Source organism: Xenopus tropicalis, chromosome 6 (genome assembly GCF_000004195.4).
Source record: "Xenopus tropicalis strain Nigerian chromosome 6, UCB_Xtro_10.0, whole genome shotgun sequence".
Lineage (NCBI taxonomy): Eukaryota > Metazoa > Chordata > Amphibia > Anura > Pipidae > Xenopus > Xenopus tropicalis.
The window spans coordinates 136,685,213-136,702,199 of record NC_030682.2 but is presented as its reverse complement, the minus strand read 5'-3'; the positions used below and the strand labels follow the sequence as shown (position 1 = coordinate 136,702,199).

Below are 16,987 nucleotides of genomic sequence, written 5' to 3'. Positions count from 1 at the left end.
CTGTGGGTTGGTTAGGTGGGATCAGGGCAAAGGTGGTACAGGTATGGGACCTTTTATCCAGAATACTCAGGATTTATGGTTTCCCAGATAAGGGATCTTTCTGTAATTTGGATCTCCATACCTTAAGTCTACTAAAAACTTATTTAAATGTTAATTAACCCAAATAGGATTGTTTTGCCTTTAGTAGGGACTAATTATATCTTAGTTGGGATCAAGTACATGTACTGTTTTATTATTACAGAGAAAAGGGAATCATTTAACCATTAAATAAACCCAATAGGGCTGTTCTGCCCCCAATAAGGGGTAATTATATCTTAGTTGGGATCAAGTACAGGTACTGTTTTATTATTACAGAGAAAAGGGAATCATTTAACCATTAAATAAACCCAATAGGGCTGTTCTGCCCCCAATAAGGGGTAATTATATATTAGTTGGGATCAAGTACAAGGTACTGTTTTATTATGGCTGAGAAAAAGGAAATTGTTAAATGCTAGAATTTAGTTGCTTATAACAGAGTCTATGGAAGATGAATTTCCTGAAATTCAGGGCTTTCCAATGAGTTTCTGGATTATGGATCCCATACCTGTGCTAGTCTTATACTCCTATCTGTTTCTATTTATGTAGATAGTCAAACTGCTGTATGAATATGCTTTATTTATTTTGTAATTTAGTTGTTGACATGTATGTAATTGAGTTTTGTCTTCTACCCCGCAGCCTAAAAAAGGCAAATATTGCATTTGAAGACATGTTTGAAGAGGTTCCGATCATCATCAAAAACTCCCATCTTATTAACGTGCTGGCCTGGGAGCTGGATAAAAAGGCACCAGTGACTGAAAAACATGAGCTGCTCAATCTCTCCAGCAGGTGAGCCTTAGTGATAGTGTGCAATACTCTGCTTATGCCTGTACTATGGGCAACATGGCTGCCTGGGTGTGGTTTCATTTCTCCCTAACTCACATGGGCAAGGGTTTTTTTTTTTGGCAAAGTCATGGCTTTGTAAAGAGATTTATGGCACTATACTGTCTAAAGATTTCCTAGCCCTGAAAATACAAAGCAGTGAAACCATTTCTTGGTGTTTTACTGCTGTATTAGGGATTTAATATGTAAAATGAAATGTGAGAAAGCTGCTCTGTAATGAAAAGCATATACCAGCCCCCTGCACTGAAAATAACCGATAGGCACATACTGTATGTTTATGGCATTGGCAAGCTAGCATCAGTTTATAGAGCTTCTCCAGCAGAATCCTTCATTGTAATCGGTTTTTCACATGGGGCTAACCATATTCTTCATTTCCCAGGGTGTCACAGCCATGTGACCTGTGCTGTGATAAACTTCAGTCACACTTCACTGCTGTGCTGCATTTGGAGTGATATCCCCCCTCCCAGCAGCCAATCAGCAGAACAATGGGAAGGGAGCAAGATAGCAGCTCCCAGTAGGTATCAGAATAGCACTCAATAGTAAGAAATCCAAGTCCGGCTTGGGACTCCTCCAGTTACATGGAAGTAGGAGAAACAATAGGTTAGCTGAAAGCAGTTCTAATGTGTAGCGCTGGCTCCTTCTGAAAGCTCAGACTCCGGCACAATGCACTGAGATGGCGCCTACACACCAGTATTACAGCTAAAAATACATTTGTTGGTTCAAGAATAAACATTTTTTTTGCTATGGAAACAGTGTAATTTAGAAATAAAAAAACACCATAACAATTAAGAAAGAATCTCTTTAAGGTAATAATTTTCTCCATGTTCCTTGAATAACTATCTAGAATACAGAGTGTAAAATAAATGTGATTTCCCGTTGTTTTTGGACACAATTGTTCCTTATCGCCAAACCATCTAGATCCCCTTATTGACTTTTAATTAGATTTCTTTAGACGGATAGGATGCTACATCAGAATTACAGCCGGCTGTGCCGACAGCCTCACATGTGTTCCCTGATTCATGGAGCTTTTATATCTTAACTGAGCGCGGGGCAGAGAGCGATGGTTGTAGTTCAGCCGAGGGTAGAGTGCTGCCATTTATTGCTTTGTGGTTACGGAGCAGGGAAAGTACTGCAAGCTGCTAAACACTTTAGCAATTCAGCCTTCGCAAATCTCATTTCTTCTACTTTGTGTAACGAATATATCAAATTAAATAGTTGTTACGCTGCCGATCCAGCGCACCCTGTATGTTTCTTGGCACCGAGAAGCCCAGATTGTTCACATTTCCTGTGGAAGCCAGCGACAGAATCAGTTGCAACCATAAAGGTACAGGGAAAGGAGTATAGGCGGAACAATTTATAGTGTGTAGCGTGACATTAGCCGAGATTTTAGATGTATACGTTGCCCAATCCTCTAAATTGCCCTGTCTGGATCTGTGCAGTGAGCTGATGTGTATCATATTCCTATTGGCTCTGCAGCTTGGGGGTTTCTTTGTAGTTAACGGTTTGCCGTGGATTCCTGATGCAGGTAAGGCTGCCCTGACTTGCACTTTCAGCTGGCATTGAGGGTAATGGAGGGCGTTGGCGCACACATATAATATTGGTGGTTTTGGAGTGAAGAGCAGCCGCAGCTACTTTTCACCTACTGCTACTGAGCATTTACAGGGTGTGGCCCCTAGGACACTTTGTCTCTTAGGCCACCTTAAAATAACAGTGACACCAAAAAGTGGATCATTGCTATTGCCCTGCACTGGTAATAGTTGTGTGTTTGCCGCACACACCACTATACTTTATATAATAAAGCTGCTGTGCAAGCTGAAAAAAGGAGAAAAGGCACAGGTTACATAGCAGATATACAATGGTGTTTTACAGAGCTTATATGTCATCTGCTATGGAACCTGTGCCATTTAGCCCCATTTCAATAGCTACCCCCCCATGTCCACACAGCAGCTTTGTTTATAGAGATGAAATAGGGCTAAAGGTTTCAGGATATAACAAATGAGCTCTGTAAAACACCATTATAGTCTGCAGAGCTTATCTGCTATTTGCAATGTAACCCTGTGCCTTTTTTTCCCAGTGTGAATAGCCAGCCTCATGGCTACACAGCAGCTAATTTATATAAGATTCTGAAGCAAACATACAACATTCGCCACTGCAGAGCAACACTTCATTATATTCTAATTAATTTACAATACTTTCATTTTGTAGTGTCACTGTTCCTTTTAAAGATAGGTCTCCTTTAAAGGGGGAGGGGGGAACTACTGTTTTCCCTTTTACAGAAGTGCAGGCTCTATTAGCTGTCGCCTCCAGTGCGGTGTAGGTGCCCTTTAAAGGCTAAGGCACCCAGGCCTTTAATAGTAGGGAATAGAAATCACTTTGTTGCACTTGCTAGATTGTTTTGGGACAGGGTCTGCTGAGCGCTGCTCCTTGTGCAGCAGACGGGGCCGTTTCCGCACCAGTAGAATGTCCCATCGAACACTTTATACCCAAAGTATTAGGAGCAAATAACTTTGGTTTTATTAACATAATACCAAAGGGGAAATTCTCCTTTAACACAAGCTCTTTGTGTTTTTCTGGTACATGTTGTTTTCTTGGGCCAGGGGGAAAAAAAATCCAAACTGTTCCGTTGTGAGCGAAACGTCAGGAAAATGCTTTTGCAACAGGAGAGCAACATGAGGTGAGGTGTAACGAATTAGAGGATCCAGTAACCTTATAAAAGTAAGCTAATGCCATACCACGGAGCGCTCTCTCCCCGCTCTGCAGCTGTGCGCTGCTGCTTTAATGGAAACCGTATGCCGTGTTCCACCCACCAGTAGGACTTTATAGCATTATGGGCTAGCGATGCCTTTTCCACAGAGCTGCTTAGTGCAGAATTTCCGGCAGGGCAAGGGGTTTATAGAACAATACACACACTGGAAGCTCGTGTTCTAGAACATTTCATATACTCATCAACAGAAAGTCCCCATGCGTGGTGGGGTTACACTGGCACATCCCATAGTAATGAGTGTACCTATTGTGCAGCCAGTCCTGAACCATGGGGTGTTACTAGTGAACAGCCAATCAAGGACTGGGCTTGTGTCAGCAGTAAGTTCACAATTGGGCAAGCAAACTACATTGTATGCTGATCTTTCCTTTGCTATTCGGTGACTGCTAAATGGTACAAGGGTTATTATAGAGCATTTATTTATGACCATTAAAGGACCTAGCTGGTCTGTTGGGTCCGATCCGATGGAAAAATCAAACCTGCCTAATCGAGATCTGCCCAATTTTAGGCCAGATATCAGTTAGGGTAGGCAGAAAAGCTGCTGAATCGTTCTGAAGGATCTGAATGGCCGCCTTTATGCAGGGCCTCTCAATCAGCTGCTTATGCCAGAATGTATCCTGCAGAGTGTGCTGCTTAGTAAATGTGACCCAGAGAATGCTACTTACCATTCGCCCCTGGCCAAATAATGATAAACCTTGAGCATAAGTGCCATTTATTAGGGGCCTGTCCCTTCAGTGAACTAGCTTGATCTGCCCCCTAAAATATGAATATCCACTGTTGTGGCAGTAAGGAGAGAAGCTGCAGAACAGGGGTCTATGAGGAGACAATGGGCACAGTTCAAAATAAGTTTAGCCCCAGATAACTTAGTAAAGGAAAAGAGTCTTTTTTCTGGAGGTGATAGATTAAGTATTCCCTTTATTGAATATTATCACTAACTTGACCACTGGAAGGTACCTACTATGCCCACACTGCCATCTTCCCAGGGGTTCCATGGGCTGCACAGGCTCTCTACCATACTCCCCGGGTATCCGTTTCATTGGTCCCCGGGATCAGCACATGAGCACTACAGTAATAGTCTGACTCCCACCGAATAGCACCCTGGGCCGGAGCATTTTTTAGCAAAGAGGAGCACCAGCTGGCGACCACTAAGGGGTGCCTAACATTAAGGAGTGCCTCCCAGGGAATATAACTTTCCTTAGGATTTAAAGTTATATGTTCCTGATAATTGCGAAAAGTTTCCCTATCACATTAACCTGTTATCATGCCATTCAACAATAGACAGTGGGCATGTATTGGACAATATGCTCCAGTATGTAACTGAATAGGCGGATAACATACAAGTGGCCATATTGTCCATCTTCTTGTTCTTCAACTACACAAAGTACTGTGGCCCTTTAGTTTAGTATGGGCCAAGATAGCAGCTTTAGAAGGGGTCTAATCAAAATAATTCTGTACAGTGCAATAAAAAAACATGTATTCTGTGCAGTTTTGTAATAACACCGGCACGTGGGCTTGGAGCTGTGCATGTAAATAGAGCAGGAGAGATCTCCATGTCGGTGTTACCCCGCAATCACACAGTTTTGCTTCAGTTCCCCCATATAAACATGTTTTATGCCCCGAGTCAGAGCCCGTGTGTACAGTATGTACCTGATTTATCTGCTCGTACAGAATTTCATTTCCGCGCTCTCATCCCTTTCCCAATTCACTCCTGTTCCTGGGGAAGGAAGGTTTTTAATCTTGTATGTGCTCATGAGTTTGTCATGTCAATTATTAGAGCTCTCTTGGAGATGACAGCGGTAGAAGCACTCCCTCCATTACCGCATATAAATATGCCCGAAAGATATATGGCCCTTACATCCCAGTTAGCCGCCCTGGAACTGATGCAGAGGTGATTTGTAATTCACAGGAAAGAAGCACAGATCATGGCAGGGACACCAGCGCCGCTCCTGTATTTGTCTCTGCCAGGCTTCATGCTAGCCGCACTCCATTTGTCTCACTGTCTTATTAAATATGTTTATCCCAGGACAAAGGGAATATCTGTTCTCTATACATTCATATTCTCTATACATTCACTGGCCAACTGTTTGGTCCTGGTCAGGAAGGGCATTTGCCTTGGGTTCCCTAATTGGTACATAACAGGCCTAACAGTAATTCATAATACACTTTCATTAAGCCTATTTCTCCCTTGTAAGATCTGTTATAGACCCACTATACCTACAATCCCTTTGTATAAATTAATTCATATGTGCCCCTTGCTTTATTCCCTAGCGTCTATTGTGCCATTGCCCCACCTTGAGGCTTCAGCCTTTTACAATCCCCCATTTTTCATTATCTGTCTGGCCACAGCCATCCTTCTTTTTTGCCTTCCTTTAGGTTAACCTTTAGTATGTTATAGAATGGCCTTTTCTTTAACCACTTCCTGGTTAAGTTAGATTGGACCCTAGCAACTAGATAGCTGCTTAGGTTCCAAACTGTAACGGTGCTGAACAAATGGTTAAATATGTCAAAAACTGCAAATACAGGTATATGGCACCTGTTATCCAGAATGCTTGGATGCTGAGGCTTTCCGGATAAGGGCTTTTTTCCATAATTAGGATCCCCATACCTTAAGTCTACTAAAATATCATAAAACATATAAACCCAGTAGAATTTGTGCCCCCCAATAAGGATTAATTATATCTTAGTTGGGATCAAGTACAGGTACTGTTTTATTATTACAGAGAATAGGGAATCATTTAACCATTAAATAAACCCAATAGGGCTGTTCTGCCCCCAATAAGGATTAATTATATCTCAGTTGGGATCAAGTACAGGTACTGTTTTATTATTACAGAGAAAAGGGAATCATTTAACCATTAAATAAACCCAATAGGGCTGTTCTGCCCCCAATAAGGGGTAATTATATCTTATTTGGGATCAAGTACAGTTACTGTTTTATTATTACAGAGAAAAGGGAATCATTTAACCATTAAATAAACCCAATAGGGCTGTTCTGCCCCCAATAAGGGGTAATTATATCTTAGTTGGGATCAAGTACAGGTACTGTTTTATTATTACAGAGAAAAGGGAATCATTTAACCATTAAATAAACCCAATAGGGCTGTTCTGCCCCAATAAGGGGTAATTATATCTTAGTTGGAATCAAGTACAGGTACTGTTTTATTATTACAGAGAAAAGGGAATCATTTAACCATGAAATAAACCCAATAGGGCTGTTCTGCCCCCAATAAGGGGTAATTATATCTTAGTTGAGATCAAGTACAGGTACTGTTTTATTATTACAGAGAAAAAGGAAACCATTTTTAAAAATGTGAGTTATTTGATTAAAATGGAGCGTATGGGAGATGGGCTTCCCGTAATTCGGAACTTTCTGGATAATGGGTTTCTGGATAAGGGCCCGATACCTGTACTTATTATTGGTAATGTAGAACTGATTATTAGTAATGTAGGTGTCAGGGGCCAGTAGGGGCCAGTAAGCCTATTCTATCTATTTATAGAAATTACATTTTATTTATAATGAAAAGCTTTTTAGTGTCAGTTTTATAAAGCAGGGCTGCTGTAGCATTTACTCAGTACCTCAGGCCAATGCACACAGTTATGCATTGAACTTCCCTTCTGTGTATTTTCACTTTTTTGCCTTAGTTCCCCTTTAATCCTGTGCAATACAGTGCAGTCTTTTATCATTTCTCAGACGACTTGTTTGTTTTCCTTTTTGAACTTTCCACTCTAATGAGATCTCGTTAACGTCTTTTTCATGTCGGAAAGTGAGCCGAGGAGGAGTAGGGAAATTGCGGAGGGGGTGGGGGGGGGGTATCACAGAATTGCGATCTAATGGAAAAAGTGCTTGCGGGCTTGGATCATACTTATCAGTTACTTCATGTCTCCAACACATCTGTTTAAGTTATCTGTTTTTAGTTTCCCGTTTCCCTGGCGACGGAGGCAAACACGACATGACGGCAATATCGAACAATAAGTCCCTGTTTGAGTGTTTGAGCGCCGGAGTCCCAGAGATGCACATAAAATCCGCTCATGCAGCTCGTTTTGTTTCTCGCCCGCGTCAGGAAAAAGAATTGATGTACAGTTCCAGTAGATGGGGGAGTTGTGACTCCAGACACACCGCGCTCAGCTCCTTCCTTGTGATGGGAGCAGTGGGTGCAGCGCCCCCTGGGTGTAGCGGGGGGTCTTGTAGGAGATTGCAAGCAGCAGGGAATGCGGAGTCAGTGCTGCACTTTATTTCTTGCCTTTAGATGCCTGCGTTCTACTGAGGCTTTTGTCAAGCAGTATGGCCGCTCCAGTGCATGGTCACTTCCAGATCTGCATAAACGGATTAGTTCTTACATTCATTCTAAGCATTTAGACCCAAACCCTGCCGTGACGTGTATATACAGGTATGGGATCCGTTATCTGGAAATCAGTTATCCATAAATTTCTGAATTACAGGAAGCCCAACTCCAATAGACTCGATATTAATCAAATAAATAACTTATTAAAAATGATTTCCTCTTTCATTGTAATAATAAAACAGTACCTGTACATGATCCCAACTAAGATATAATTACCCCTTATTGGGGGCAGAACAGCCCTATTGGGTTTATTTCATGGTTAAATGATTCCCTTTTCTCTGTAATAATAAAACAGTACCTGTACTTGATCCCAACTAAGATATAATTACCCCTTATTGGGGCAGAACAGCCCTATTGGGTTTATTTAATGGTTAAATGATTCCCTTTTCTCTGTAATAATAAAACAGTACCTGTACTTGATCCCAACTAAGATATAATTACCCCTTATTGGGGGCAGAACAGCCCTATTGGGTTTATTTAATGGTTAAATGATTCCCTTTTCTCTGTAATAATAAAACAGTACCTGTACTTGATCCCAACTAAGATATAATTACCCCTTATTGGGGGCAGAACAGCCCTATTGGGTTTATTTAATGGTTAAATGATTCCCTTTTCTCTGTAATAATAAAACAGTGCCTGTACTTGATCCCAACTAAGATATAATTACCCCTTATTGGAGTGGATCAATCCTATTGGGGTTATTTCATGTTTAAATGATTTCTTACTAGACTTGCTAGTCTTACTAGACTTAAGGGTTTGAGATCAAAATTATGGAAGAATCCCTTATCTGGAAAATCCCAGGCCCTGAACATTTTGGATAACAGGTCCCATACCTGTAAGTCTGTTGACATCATATAAGGAGGGCTGTTTGTCCCTCAGGACACCTTGCCTAAATTAAACCCTTCTCCTTGTTTTTTGATTGTAAGCTCTAATGAGCAGGACGCTTTTTAACATTTTAACACTGTTCAGCCGAAGAGTGCCTAAGCCCTCCAATGGCCTGCTTGCATGTAATCCTGACATCCCGGATCCAGTCGATTTGATTTGGTCATTTGGCGCTAAGGATCAATCCAATATTGTTCACCTTGGGGCAGTCATATTGGGGAAATATCCGCTTGTTTGGCCAAACGAGCAGATCTTTCAGTGTGGCCAACTTTAGTTCAGCTGTTCAGGAAATGTTGTTGTTATTTGGTAATAATATATAACTCTAAAGTGATGTTGTTGGAAGTGGGGAAAAAAACAAGAGAAAAAATAGGTTTAGAATTAAAACTCCTGTAGAGACCAGTGACTCAACCTACACCCATGTCTGCAACCCACAGGCACCTGCTGTAGAATGGTTGCTAAAGGAATGGTTGGTGGTTACATAGTCGCTTGGCATTTTTTCACACTTTTATGTACAGTCCATATAGGTTTCTGGGTATCTGGGCCTTTGTATTTAATCTGTGTCTGTTCCTTTTACCCTACCCAGTAACCACCTGGAGAAAAGCCTGCAGCTCCTTATGGACAGAGTGGATGAACTGAGCCAGGACATTGTGAAATACAACACTTACCTGCGTAATATCAGCAAGCAGCAGCAGCAGAAGCACCAGGTGGGTTACCTTTATTGGCTCGGGGAATAGAGCGCTTCCTACATGGGATGTGGCTTTGCTTGATCCTCGGGGGCAGGGCCGGGAATGCTATCATGGGAAAACATGTTTTTTTCAAAACCAATCCATTAATAGAGCTTCTCCAGCAGAATCCTGCATGGAAATCTGTTTTTCATAAACACACAGATTTTTTTTTTTATATTCATTTTTGAAATGTCACATGGGGCTAGCCATTGTCTTCATTTCCCAGGGTGCCACAGCCATGTAACCTGTGCTCTGATAAACTTCAGTCACACTTTACTGCTGCGCTGCAAGTTGGAGTGATACCCCCCCCCCCCCCCAGCAGCCGATCAGCAGAACAATGGGAAGGGAGCAAGATAGCAGTTCCCAGTAGGTATCAGAATAGCACTCAATAGTAATAAATCCAAGTCCGGCTTGGGACTCCTCCAGTTACATGGGAGTAGGAGAAACAATAGGTTAGCTGAAAGCAGTTCTAATGTGTAGCGCTGGCTCCTTCTGAAAGCTCAGACTCTGGTACAATGCACTGAGATGGCGCCTACACACCAATATTACAGCTAAAAATACATTTGTTGGTTCAAGAATAACATTTTAAATGACAGAGTGAATTATTTGCTGTCTAAACAGTGTCATTTAAAAATAAAAGGTATACCGTAAAAATTATGACCGAATCTCTTTAACCTATGTACTTTAACTATATAATAACAATAGCAGCTGGAAGGCCCCCATGTTTGACACTCTTGCTGCAGAGCCATCAGTTGCGCCCCCCCGGGCCCATGAAATAACGCTGCCCTGTGAATATTACAGGTTATTCAGTATGCTTTGCAGCCTTTCCTCATTTCTTAGTCTATTACATTTACCCTGATCCCCGTGTGCAAACTAATGAAGCGTTTTCGCCAGATGAATAGAAACGCCTGTATTTTTCCGTATTTGATTCAAGAAAGCTAAAGCGTTTGAAGGTATTTAAGAAACAAGTGGAAAGCCGGTCATTAACCAGCCCCCCCCCCCCCTCTTCTCTCTCCAGCGTTATCCATTGCAAAATATCACTCAAGACTATAATTTTATCATAGGAAGCAAAGGAGAAAAAAAAAGTTTAGCCTTGCAGGCTTCATTTACCTCTAATTGCTTTGGTTGTGGTTCATTACAGCATCGTTAATGTCCCTTACGCCAATTACATAAATCCGCGCTTGTGCTCAAAAGCTGTTTGTTTCGGCTGTGAATGTTACCGGCGCACCTATGCTAACTTCTGCAGCTTTTCTTATATACAGAGGTATTTGGCGGCACAAATCTGCAGTCTGTGGGGCACAAAGAAAGTCCGTTCTTCTCTAGGGATTTTTAAATCATTTTGCAGAACCTTAAAGGGATAATACACTCAATATACTCATCCTACACAATCCTCCTTTTTTCCATTTATTGTATTTTTTTTTCTTTATACGTTACTCTGTGGCCAGGCAAATAAATGTCTCCTAATGTCGGTGTGCAATAAATAAATGCAACACAACTAGCTAATAATATGTTGTTTTTTCTGTCTCATTGCAGTACACGCAAAGAAGGCAACAAGAAAACCTACAGCGCCAGAGCCGCGGAGAGACCTCTTTGCCCGAGGAAGATGTAAACAAGCTGTTTAAGCCCCCTGTGCCTCCTTCCAGAATGGATTCCCTTCTTATTGCAGGTAATGTGGGTAATGCACTGGGCAGTGGCCATGTCTCTTGCACTTTTTTTAAAAAGCGTATTACTGATAAATACCTGACTATGACTACTGATTGTGTCCTACACACAATCTCACACTTCCAAAATACTATTAAAGGACACGTTAACCCAATAAAATAATTTTTGCCTAATTAAAGAAAACATTATTCTTAGCAACTTTGCAATATACATTTATTACAAATTTGTAATGGTTATTTGCATATATAATTGCTATAAGAAGCAGTGTTTGCCAGTCCTTTTCTATTCCCTGCCCTGGGGGTTCTGGCATTTGGAACAATGTAACACAGGGATCCCTAACCAGTGGCTCAGGGGCAACATGTTGCTCTCCACCCCCTTTGATGTTGCTCCCAGTTGCCCCAAAGTAGGTGCCATTTTTACATTTCTGACTTGGAGGCAAGTTTTGGAAGCCCAGACACAGTTTTACTCCAAGCAGAGCTTCTTGCAGGCCTGCAATTCACATGGGGCTACTAAATAGCCAATCGCAGTCATTAATGCTCGCCCACTCGAAAAAATTTTCACGTCTGTGTTGCTCCCCAACTTTTATTTAATTGAAACGTTGCTCACGGGTTAAAAAGGTTGGGGAATCCTGATGTAACACAAGGCAGCAGCCTGACAGACCTGACTCGCTGGAGGAGACTGACGTTTGCAACATTGTTTAAAAAGTCATAACCAGGAGTTAAGCATATGTGGTCTTCCGTTGGAATTATATTTACAAATAACGCTTGAAACCGTAACCATTTTCAATACATTTATATTACAAAGTTGCTTAGAATTATGTTTTGTTTTATTAGGCAAAAAATTATTTTTTGGGTTGACTTGCCCTTTAAAAGAAGGCTCCTACCACACCTTAGAGAAAATAGAATTAGAAAAAGCAGTACAGGTATAGGACCTGTTATCCAGAATGCTCTGCATGTGTTTCAGCAGAGACAATTCTCAGTATGGTCTATGGCAGGGTATTTTCTGGTGTTTTGTAGACTCGACAAGTAGCTCCTGTGTCATAGCCCTAAGAGGTCTTTCCATAATTTGGATCTTCATTCTTTAAGTCTAATAGTTATTTAAACTTAAATTAAACCCAAAAAGGCTGTTTTGCCTCCAGTGTAAATTAACGATATCTAAGCTAGGATTAAGTACAAGGTACTGTTTTTTTTTATTACAGAAAAAAAGGAATTAATTTTTAAAAATCTGAATAAAACAGAGTCTATGGGAGATGGCCTTCCTGTAATTCAGAGCTTTCTGGTTAATGAGTTTGCAGATAACAGATCCCATACCTGTAATATGTTGTCCAAAAGTGATGGCGCTGTTCAGATAAAGCCCATGTATAATGCAGTTTTACGATGAGTATGTGTCTGTATGGTTATATTCATACCAAATGAGGAACAATAGCTTAAAGAACAGTGAGATACTTTACTCCAACAAACATAAAAATGACCCCCAAAATTAGGCCTGATATGAATGTGACAACATATAGATCTTAACCTAGCTCAGATTAGGTCTGGGAGTCTGCTTTGAAGGCTGTAGAATTAATTATGCACCTTATTTTAATTACTGCTTTCCTATTTGTAGTTGGGCATTTCACTTTATTAAAAGTGGGTCATGGAGGCTCACCCTAGACAGCACGGGGGCTTAATTTTCTGTACTGACCCACAGGTTAAGCCAGTGGCGTAACTAGAGTTTGTGGGGCCCTCCTGTAGAGGAACTTTCAATGCCCCCGCGGCTCATTCTCTTCCCTATCCCTTACCTTGCAAAACCCCTTGGTGGGCTTGCTCCCTACCTCCTTCCCAGTCCCACCACTCGCTCCCTCCCTACCTAACTCCTTCCCAGTCCCACCACTCGCTCCCTCTCTCCCTCCCTACTTAACTCCTTCCCAGTCCCACCACTCGCTCCCTCCCTACCTAACTCCTTCCCAGTCCCACCACTCGCTCCCTCTCTCCCTCCCTACTTAACTCCTTCCCAGTCCCACCACTCGCTCCCTCCCTACCTAACTCCTTCCCAGTCCCACTACTCGCTCCCTCTCTTCTGCCCGTTTCAGTGCTGTGATGCGTCTCATGATCCGGAAGCGGCAGCAGGTGATTTTAGAGGTGTCGGTCCCCTCAGATCCTCACGGCAGTGGGGGCCCTTCAGGGCTCCCCTGCATTGCTGGGCCCTTCAGGACTCCCCTGCAGGGGCCTCATTTATGCCACTGGGTTAAGCAGCTGTTTGCTCAGTCCCAAGCTCCTTGCTAGATGACATTGAAGAGTCCTAGATCATTTTTAAATAAAATTCAGAAAATCATTTGCATGTAGGAAAAATTAGAAAAAAGCTTTTTGTTTTACGGCAAACTGGATTTACTGCGACTTCTTTATTAAAGCACACGGTTGAGAGTGTGGTGTCCGTTTATTCCTCTCTGCTCTTTCCCACAAAGGCAAATATCACAGCTTGAATGTCTGTCTCTGCAGATACAGGTCCAAATCTTGCCTGTGCCCCCCCTTCCCGGGGAGGGGGGATTCCAACTTAATTTCGAGTAATGGATACGCACATTGCAGAATTGGAGCTTTTTATACTTTGGTGCATTAACCTCTTGTGCAATAATGTCACTGTTCATTACCAGGGCCCCAGCAAAGTGAATATTGACTGCTGCTGCTCAATTATTTTTCCGGTGACTTTGTGGAAGCGATCCAGGACCCAACCCAGAACCTGTTTATTAGAGCCGCTTTCCCCTCCAGCTTAAGTTTTAAGGCGGCACAAGAAGAGCGGCTTCAGATTAGCAAATGAAATTGCTCGCGCTTGATACCCTGGATGGTCCTGGATTCATTTTCTACTTGGATGCCTGTCGAGCTGCAATTCACATTGTTGCGCCAAATGTTTTTATTTATTTATTTGAAAGCAATTTGCATTCGCTCCCAATAAACACAAAAGCAGGTTTTCAACTACAGAGAATTTCATACCCAGGTGTTTCGCAATAGAGCGCGCGTTTCTCGTACCGGGGAGGCCCCCGAATGTGGAGTGTGAATAAATCAATTACTTTCCTGTAATTACATTCTGCATTTACATTGTAGGCTTCAGAGAGAGAGAGAGAGAGAGAGAGACAAACCGCACAGATGTAATCACTCTATCCGTGCGGTATTTTGGACGTTGGCTCTGCGCTGGGTGGCAGTTAGCATAACTACTACACCTGCTGAATTCAGCTGGTTCATGGGGGGGAAGCAAAGGATGCATTTTATGGGTTAAAGCTGTGTTTTTTTTGGGCTGAATTTTTAAAGACGGAATTTTTAGTATAGGTATGCCATTGTTAGCAATGGTTTGAGTGTTGCAAGAGCCTCCCAAACAGGGTTGGACTGGGCCAGTGGGACACTGGGAGAAACTCTAGTGGGCCCTGCCAACCCAGACCCGATTCCCACCTGCAATATTGTTGTTTAGCACTTAAGGGAAAGTTCACCTTTATTCCCTAGAAACTAGACAGTGGTTTAAGTGGGAGAGTGGAAGATAAATAGGTGAGGGCCTGAATAGAAAGATACTCAGAGCAAGAACCTTTTGGCAGTTGGGGTAACTTACCTCCATTTGACAGCTGAAAAGAACCAGTGAGAAAGGCAAATTATTCGAATATATAGGATAGGGCTATAACACAAGAAAAAGTTAACTACAGGAATCGCTTGCAAAGCCATATATATAGATACTGTATATACCCCACAGTCCCACCGATTCAGAATTACTGGGGTTAAATGAGTATTTCATATTTAAGTTAACTTTTAGCCTGTAGGGAGAGACGGGGGTCAGAGAAGAGGAGAAACCGTAGCAGAATTTCTAATTCAATGGTTATTTCTGCAGGACGGTGTTTGTAGTAAATGTTTTGTTTCTGTAATAATTCCCCTTTAATGCCATTTAGGTTTTACACTGCCCATTTTTTCTTATTTGCTATCGTTTCCATGTTAGTTACTTAGATGGAAACGTGGCCTTAACGCTAAACATTTTTTTTTTTTTATATGAATAACCACTTTTTTCTTTATTAATTGAGAATATTCAGATGGAGAGAGCCGTGAGTGCATGTTATAAAGTCGCATTAAGTGCCCCCCAAACGTTCTGTTACCAGCATTTATGTTCTTTACTAATGTGAAAACTATTTCCCTATTTCACAGGTCAAATCAACACTTATATCCAGCACATAAAGGAGTTCACCTCGCAAAACCTCGGCAAGCTATTCATGGCTGAAGCAATGCAGGATCCAACCATCTGATTCTCCTCCCAGCGAGTCGGCATCCGGAAACTCATCAGATTGTGCCACGTGGGTTTTGTGCATTGTGCTGCCACATTAAATACAAACACATTTTAATATATTCAATTTCAGTATTTTGGTGGCTTTGTCTGTATTGGTGCAATGACATTGTGCCCGGTGGTAATGTTTAGAAGATGTATTGTTTAGCCTAGACAGACAAAACCAAACGCTCTACCAATCAGGATCTATTGGAAGCACTTGTGCTCCCAGCAGCCAGGTCACCCATCCCCCCCCCCCAAAACTGGAAAAAATCACCTCCCCCCCAACAGAATGTGAATTGGTAAATGTTAGAAGTGGCAGCTATTAAAAGCAAGAAATCTGCACAAATCTGGTTAGTTTGGCAACAATTCCCACAAAGCTACATTTTATACATTTTATATCCCTTGACAGCAATTGGTAATTACACACAACCCCCAGCATACACCCCAAACTGCATTGGACGGATTGTACCACTCAGTCTCCTCCTACCCTTTGTGCCCGTCTATACCTCAAGTTGCTAAATGTGATCTTTCATATTGCACTGTATGCTTCTAGTAAGTTAAATAACGCAAGGCTTTATATTATTAATGGTCTGAATTTTTTACAGTGGCAACTATTTAATTGATATCTAGGTATAGACTGCCACCCCCACCCCTTTTTCTCCCTCTGTACCCCACAAAAATAAAACTTACAAACAAATTCATGCCTGGTGTGTGCTTAATATTAAACAGAGCCTTTTCTGTTGGATAAGTCTTCTTATCTTGTGCACTAGGGATGCACCGAATCCACTGTTTTGGGATTCGGCCGAACCCCGAATGCTTCATAAAAGATTGGGCTGAATACCAAACGGAATCCAAATCCTAATTTCCTGTTTAACAGTTCATTTGTCAGGATTCAACAATTCAGTTATCCAGAGCTTTAGAGTCGCATGGTTTTCGTACGATCGCTTGGAATTCCGCCGAATTCAAATCCTGCAAAAAGTGCTTGAGTCCTGGAATCGCTGCATCCCTAGAGTTTTCCAATAGCATACCATGTACTAGTTATTAAAGGGGCGGTTCACCTTCACGTTAGCAGCTTTTCAGTTGGTCTTCATTTTTTTTTTTTATAGTTTTATTTTAATTATTTTCCTTCCAGCTTTCAAACGGGGGTCAATGATCCCGGCAGCCAAAAAACTATTGCCCGATGAGGCTACAAATTTATTGTTAATTTGTATTACTTATGTGTATATTTAAGCCCTCCTCTATTCGTAATGTTGTCTCTCTTTCAAACTACTGCCTGATTGCTACGGTAGGTTAAATTGGAGCCTAGCTACCAGCTACAGTAGCTGCTGAAATTCCAAACTGGAAAGCTGCTGAACAAAAAGCTTAGTAATTAAAAAACCACAATAATAAAAAAATGGAGACCAAATAACAAAATATCACTCCTC

At 41.7% G+C, this 16,987-nt stretch overlaps 1 protein-coding gene across 1 annotated transcript in view; it reads left to right on the top strand.

Annotated features, from left to right (window-relative positions):
* eif3h (eukaryotic translation initiation factor 3 subunit H) overlaps nucleotides 1–16,260 on the top strand; it is a 98,086-nt gene extending 81,826 nt beyond the window's left edge. Inside the window, 4 exon segments of the mRNA NM_204028.1 lie at nucleotides 715–864; nucleotides 9,488–9,608; nucleotides 11,163–11,295; nucleotides 15,446–16,260. Coding sequence (NP_989359.1) covers nucleotides 715–864; nucleotides 9,488–9,608; nucleotides 11,163–11,295; nucleotides 15,446–15,543 — 502 coding nt within the window. The 3' untranslated portion in view covers nucleotides 15,544–16,260.
* Nucleotides 16,261–16,987: the final 727 nt, after the last annotated feature.